Raw genomic sequence first — 7,216 nt, 5'->3', positions numbered from 1 at the left:
AGAGATGACTTTTCGCTGTAAGCGCTGTGAGAAGAAGAACCTTCGTTGCTTCGTAGATACTGCGTCCGGGCAGTGTGCTGGTTGTATCGCTGTGAAGGCTGAGTGCAGCTTGTTTGTGACTGAGGAAGAGTGGGAAAAGGTTGAGGCTGAGAAGCGTCAAAAGCGTCTTGAGCTTGCTCGTTCTGAGGAACAGACCGCGCGACTTCGTCGCGAGCTCCTAGAGGTCGAGGAGCGAGAGCGAGCGTACGCTGACCGTGATCATGCCATTCTGAACCTTCAGAATCGTGAAAAAGAGGAGGCTGAGGGGAGTTCCGCCCCTGGTATGGAGTTTCCGGCAACCGAACCATCGCTACCCGTACAATCGACTGACCCGGGCTGGTTACAGGCTGATTACTCTTCTTCTTCTTTCGACCCTTTACCTCTTGATTACTTCCTTTCCTACGAGAATCCGATTCTCGCTTCTGTGGATTTTTCCGATGGTACTCACGTACCAGTGACTTGCAGTTCGTCAAATTTTCCTCTGGTTCCCAAGTGTTATAGCTCTCTGGCCATCCTTGCCATTTGACTAGGTACTTCCACTGACTGCCGATTTTCCGTAGGTCCTTGATTTCCTTGACTACGTACTCGTCGTCTTCGAGCTCGATATCTTCCATTAGCTCGGCGTTTTAGGGTGCTGGTTCCAATAGCTTCTTGTGGAACACGTTGTGTATGCGCATGCCTGGTAGTAGCTGGAGTTTGTAGTTTACTAGTCCAATTGTCTCTAGGATTTCAAATGGTCCTAATTGGAGATTATCTAGTTTCTTGCTTGGCTGTTTAGTCTTTAGGTTTTGTTGTGACAAGAAGACTTTGTCCCCCTTCTTAAAGGTTAGTCCCTTAATCCTTTGTTTATTCGCAGCCTTAGATGCCGTGAGGTTCCTGTAAGCTATATTCTTGCTTAATTGCTCGTGCAATTCTCGCATCAGTCGAGCTTTGTCGTCTGCTCTAACTGCAATGCTTTCAATATCCTTCAAATCTCGATGAGCAACCGGCTCATATCCGTAGTTCGCGTAGTGCGGAGAGTATTTCGTCGTTGCCGATTTTCTACTATTGTACGCCAATTGTGCTGTCAGCAAGAGCTCAACCTAGTTGTCTTGCAGCTTGTTGGTGTAGAATCGCAAATACTCCTCCAGCGTCTGGTTCGTTCGTTCCGTCTGTCCGTCTGTTTCTAGGTGAAAGCTAGTCGATAGCTTTTTCTTAATTCCCATCTTTGCTAGGAACGTCAACTAATGTTTCGACGTAAACAGCTTATCTCTGTCCGTAATAAATTCCTTAGGTATCCCATGCTCTAATACTAGTGCTTTCTAGACTTCATACGCGCATTCATCTGCCGTAATAGTTTCTTCTATAGGCACAAACTTGGCTCCTTTAGTCAATCAACATACGATTACTAGGATTGTGTCGCAAAGTCGAGCTGATCCTAGTTCTAACGATTTCGGGAGCTTTACTATGAAGTCCATCGTTACACTACTCCATGGTCGTGTTGGTGGCGGTAAGGGTTGTAACAGGCCGTAGGGCTTATGTCTCTTAGGCTTGTTCTAGTGACATGCCAAATAGTTGCCTAAGACTTCCTGCACCTTCGCTCGCAAGCGTGGTATATCAAACATCCTTTTTAGTCTTCTAACCATTTCGTCTACCGCTGCGTGTCCATATTCTAGGGACTTGTGCAGGGTCTTGATGAGTTCTGTTCTTATATGAGGAGGCACATACGTTCGTGTTCCTTCTCTTAAAGCCGTAAGTTCTATCCCATCGTTAGTTACTTCTGGCGGGTATTCTGGTTCCTGTCGCTATTGCGTGGCTTTCTCTTGCTATTGTTGTTGAAGAGTCGTGACTTGGTGAGCTACTACGCTGACCTTGACTAGGTCAGGCTTGTTATACCTCAAGCTTCTATCAGGCATCTGCCTGAGGACTGCGTTGTATGGCTCCTTGTGTCCTTCTTCTCGTAGGTTGGATCTTCGGCTTAGAGCATCAGCGGCTCCGTTGAGCGATCCCGCTCGGTGCGTTATTTTAAAGTCGAATTGGGCGAGCATTTCGGCCCATCAAACTTGTCGTTAGTTGAGTTTCTTGGTTGTCATGAAACTCGTTAGGTTCTAGTGATCGGTGAATACTTCGATCATGTCTAGGAGACCTAACAGGTACACCTCCCATTGTTTAAAGGCGTCGACTACTCCAAGTAGTTCCTTGTCGTGAACATCGTAGTTTAGTTCTGCTCCTAAGAACTTTCGTGAATGGTAGAACACTAGTCTCCATTTCCCATCTAGGCACTGCTGTGACAGTACAGCTCCTAGTGCGTAATCGGACGCATCGGTCTCAACTCTGGTTTTCCGTCTTGGATCGTACATCTCTAGTACGGGTGCTTCGAGGAACATCTGCTTTAGTTCTTCAAAGGCTTCCTGACATTCTTTGGTCCATTTAAACCCTATGTCTTTCTTCGTAATCTCCGTAAGTGGTGTCGTAATCTAGGAGTAATTCCTAATGAACTTTTAGTAGAAGTTCGCAAATCCTAGGAAGGATTGCACGTCCTTGACTATTTTAGGTTTTGGCTATTCCTGTATAGTCTGGATTTTCTTTAGATTTATCTTAACACCTTCTGTTAAGATAATAAAGCCTAGGAATTCCATTTCCTGCGTGTGGAATTCACACTTCTTGGCTTGAAGGTATAGCTTATATTCTTTAAGCTTTCGTAAGACCTTCTTGACATGTTCGACATGTTCTTTGAGCGATCCTCTAGAGTACACTAGTACATCGTCTAGGTACGCTGTCGCGAAGATTCCAAGGTATTCGTGGAGAGCGCTGTTGATGACTGATTGAAAGGTTGCCGGCGCATTCGTTAATCCGAACGGCATTACCGTATACTCGAACAGTCCATATTTCGTCTTGAACGCTGTCTTCCATTCGTCTCCTTCCTTGATCCTAATCCGGTAAAATCCCTCCCGGACATCGAACTTCGTGAACCACTTAGCTCCCTGAAGTCGATCCATGAGCTCCGATATGAGTGGTAGTGGGTATCTATTCTTTCGAGTAACCCCGTTCAACCTTCTGTAGTCGACGCACAGTCGCCACTTTCCGTTAGGCTTCTTTACAAACAATATTAGTGAGGCCATTAGGCCTGATCCTAGTCTGATAAATCCTTTCTTTAGATTCTTCTAAAGGTATTCCTTAAGCTCAGCATCGTGCTCGGGCGATATAGGATACATTCCTCCTAGCGTCAACTTCGCTCCTTCCTCTAGGATGATCTTGTGATCCCAATCCTAGTGTTCAGCTAGGTCTGTTGCCTTGTTTTCTTCGAATAAATCTCAAAACTCGTTTGTCTAATATTCCTTTAGTATACCTAATAAATCCTTGTTTAGCGTATCTAGTGATAAGGGTCCGTCCTTCGTGGGCGCGACGCGTCTTATCTATATAACTCCTATCTGTCAAGGGTCCTTCGCATAGATTCTCGCGATCTTATACGGTGAGATCTTGCCGAATCTCCCGTCCTTGGGTGAGCTCTGATTCGTCGGGCGTGTCTCTTGTCGTACTCCAGCAACCTTGCGCGCAGGTTCTTGGCTGAGAATGGTCTTCTTTTGCTAGTCGATGGCTAGGTTATGATCCTGTAACCAATTATACCTAATTAATATTTCTTCCTCTCTAAGGTCTATGATATTGATTTTCATTGTGCTTGTAGTGCCCGCTAATTCTAGCGTCACTAGTTCAGTTTCTAACCATATCATGCCGTTGCTGTAATCCATAGGCTTGTCGTCGGCTAGTACCACAGGTATTGGCGTCTTCTTGACCCGATGTGGTATCTAGTACTTCTCTATCGTCTTTGATGAGATCATGGTATGCATCGCGCCGCTATCGATGGTCGCGATCATTCGTTTTCCGTGTACAACCACTATTGCTTGTAGCTTCAATCGTGGGCTCTTGGTGTGTTGTACTTATTTAAGGGTCGTTATAGGACTGCCTTTGCTAGCGTGACCCTGTCTCTAGCGGCATCCTAGTTTTTTGGCCTAGAGAGTCGTCCTTTCTGCGACTTCTTCCCTTCTTGGGGAAAATATCCCGCGCCGTACTTGGCGTCGAAGTGAACGTTACATCAGTCTTCGTAACAGAATCTCCAATAAATGTTCTAGTAAGGTATCTCCTTTAGAGTGTCGTTCGTTACCTCTTTTGGTTGTGGCTTAATTCTTTAAGTCTTTTCTTGGCCTAGCCTAGTGTGCATTTGACAATCTTTTGCTTTGCATTCCTTGGGCATAAGGGTGCTATAGTAGAAGTTGTCTGCCTTCTCCGCATCCTTTCTTTGGTTTTGATAAAATAAGCAGTTGGTTGTGCATTTAACCTAGCACAACTTTTCGTGGGCAATCTGTATCTTTTCTTGCTCGTGTACGGGGCATTGATCCACGCAGCATTCTTCTAGTTCTAGATGGTCGTGGCAACAATCATCTCCTCCGTATCTTGATGCTTCCTTTGCGCGTTTATGCTGACTACATCTCTTGTGTTTGCAGTCGACCTAATGCAGGTCCTTGTGCTTCGTGCGTTAGCTTTTTTGAGGTGCTTCTTGGTCTAAGACCTTAGTTAATTCCATAAAGTATGGCTGTTCCCTTTGTGCTTGTTGTATGATCTTAGTGGCGTTTAGTCCTGTGACGACTATCCTTCCTATCTTAGAGATACAGTTGTTGGCTTAGTGTGTGTTGTCTCTATATGTCCAACACTGTCCTTGGGCCAATCGTTGTAGAGTGTCCATGCCGCTAACGGTCCAGTCCTCCGCCTGGGGTACGTCCCATTCGATACTTGGTTAGGCCAGTTCAGGGATGACTACGTATTCTAGGCTAGTGGCTCTTCGTGCCTCGTCATAGAGGTCTACATCGCTAAGATTGTCCTCTAACGTGAGATCGTGTCTGGGGTATGGCGTGGATAGTCTGATCATCTTGACCTTGACTATTGCCTGCTTGCTAGTTTCGTTCTTCAGGCAATCTCTGCGGAAGTGTCCTACTTCGCCACATCAGAGACATGCCTTGTTGTCGAAGCGCTTTTGTCGTTCGTTCTTAGAGACACCATCTTGGTTTTTCTAGGAATTTTTTTTGTTCTTACTCTTGTCTTGGACTTTACCAGTCATGACGGTGTCACCGTCCCTGTCTGTGCGGTTTCGCTGTTTCTTCATGTTGGCCACTGTAGGCTGAAATCGTCCCTTTTGCTGGGCTCGTTCCCACAGTCGGTTGTTGATTCGGGTGGCTAGCTCGACTAGCTTATGAAGTGTATTAGGTTTGTCGTGGTGCACAAGACTATCTTTGACATTGTCCTTAAGTCCGGCTTCGAATACCGTTCGAAGTGCTGCGTCGTCCCAGTCGATTCTAGCTTAGAGCTGTTTGAACTCAGCTGTGTACGCTAATACGGACTTAGTTTGCCTTAAGCGAGTAATTGCTTTCTCTGCTTGGTTCTTTGCGTCTACTTCCCTAAAGATGCGTCCTATTTCTTCCTTGAAACTTTCCTAATCCTTGAACAAGGCCTTAGTTTCTTCCCTAGTTCCGTGGGTGGTGGGTGAGGTTAGGAAATCCTTAACATATGGCTACATCCACATAGCTGCTTTGCCCTTCATGTGTGTGTTGGCTATTAGGATCTTTTTCTGGTCGTTGGGTACTTGGTTGAATCCACAGTACAGGTCGATGTTGGTGAGAAACGTCCTTAGTTCGTTTCGTCCTCCTTCATATTTCTTGGGTACTGCCATCTTAGGTTTTGGGGGTGGTTTCTCGTTAGGCGTAGCCATAAGCTGGCTTACCATCTAGGCTATCATTTCTTGCATAGCTGCCATCTGCTTAGCTTAGTCGCTATGCTGCTTTTCCTGCATGCGTAGCCTTCGCTTAAGATCTCGTACCTCGGCCTGGTTCGTGTCGTTGTTCTCGTCATCTGAAGAGTCAGAATCCGAACCACTTCCTTCGAGCATCTCGTCATCGAGAGCTGGTGAGGGCGTAGGGGCCGCAGCCGTGGGCTCCTGTCCCTGGGTGAACTGGTTTCCGTTGTGGGCCATTATGGTAATCTTATTCGAGCGAACTATTGGTTAAACTCCTCCACTGAATTCGGTGGTGGTCAAAGTGTTACACGGGGTTCGACTATACTTAGCTAGGACTCGATCCGGGTTAGGGCGAGTCAGCGGGTTCGTGGTAAGCTGTGTGATTGCCGAGTAATTTAGGTGGAAAAGAGTTATGGATGTTTAACCAATAGTAAAGACAATCAATTCTATGGTAAGATAGAATAACAAAGTACTAATCTTGTTAAGTAAAGAACTTGTAAGAGAGTACAGTATAATAAGTTGACCACAACGAGTGTAATAATGAAATCCAACACATTCTTATACCCATTGTGTTCTGTCCTAATGCTCCCTATTCTCCCTCGGAAGCATGTTCCCATGGGAGCAGTGGGAGCACAATTCTCCCAAGGCCTCCCATTCTCCCTTCCTTGGCGGGAGCATGGCTCTTGGCGGGAGCACACGTCACGTGATCACCGCGGGGTTGTCGTCGTGCCTTTGGTGTCATCCTGAGTGGTTCTCCAACCACTCGCCATTCCAACAAGGGAAGAATCCTTCTGCTTGTTACTTGTAACATATAGGTTCCTATAGCTAGTACTTTTATTACACTATTGCGTATAGTAATATACTAAGGTAGAATTATAGAACAGTTCTTAGTAGCTAGCCCTGTAAAGCTATATAAGAGCAAGGGGTTAGTAATATTGTAAGGGGCTGCGCTCCGGGGAGCAATCGCGAGGTATACAAGAGGTTGTATTCGATAAGGAGCTATCTACTCTGCTTACGTGGTGTTTATTTACTTATCGGAGAAAGGTTATGCCAGAGTATCTGAGCGCGTTGTCTGAGCGCTGCTCGGTCTGAACGTAGTTCAGATGGTGCGCGCGCAGCTTGGCCCGAGATTCCATCGAGGAGCTATCCAAAGGGCGTTCAGCCCGTTACAATACCCCCCTCCTTAGGGGATACCGCATCGCCTCTCCGAAACCCCTCTAGGAGGCGGCCCTCGCTGTCTCGTTTGGCCTCCGTGAATGCTTCCCAACGATCTACTGCCTCAGCGTCCTCTAGCAGCTCAGCTGGTTCGAGCGTCGTTCGGTGGAACCCTTTCTATTTCACCTCGTAGTATAGCTTACGCCCTCTCCCACGGCGGCGTACCGTCTTCTGCCATAATGTCCTCGTACCTCCCAT

The 7,216-nt window shown here is 46.5% G+C and overlaps 1 protein-coding gene across 1 annotated transcript; it reads left to right on the top strand.

Moving 5' to 3' along the window:
* Window positions 1-4: 4 nt before the first annotated feature.
* SETTUDRAFT_24338 (uncharacterized protein) lies at window positions 5-656 on the top strand (the record flags this gene model as incomplete). Its single annotated transcript, XM_008032982.1, has 2 exons — window positions 5-487; window positions 600-656. The coding sequence occupies 2 exons, from the start codon at window positions 5-7 to the stop codon at window positions 654-656; spliced, it is 540 nt and encodes a 179-aa protein (XP_008031173.1).
* Between the last annotated feature and the right edge of the window lie 6,560 nt (window positions 657-7,216).

The sequence above is a fragment of the Exserohilum turcica genome, assembly GCF_000359705.1.
Source record: "Exserohilum turcica Et28A unplaced genomic scaffold SETTUscaffold_9, whole genome shotgun sequence".
In the NCBI taxonomy this organism is placed as follows: domain Eukaryota; kingdom Fungi; phylum Ascomycota; class Dothideomycetes; order Pleosporales; family Pleosporaceae; genus Exserohilum; species Exserohilum turcicum.
The sequence above is the reverse complement of the archived record's forward strand: the minus strand, read 5'-3'. Positions and strand labels throughout refer to the sequence as shown.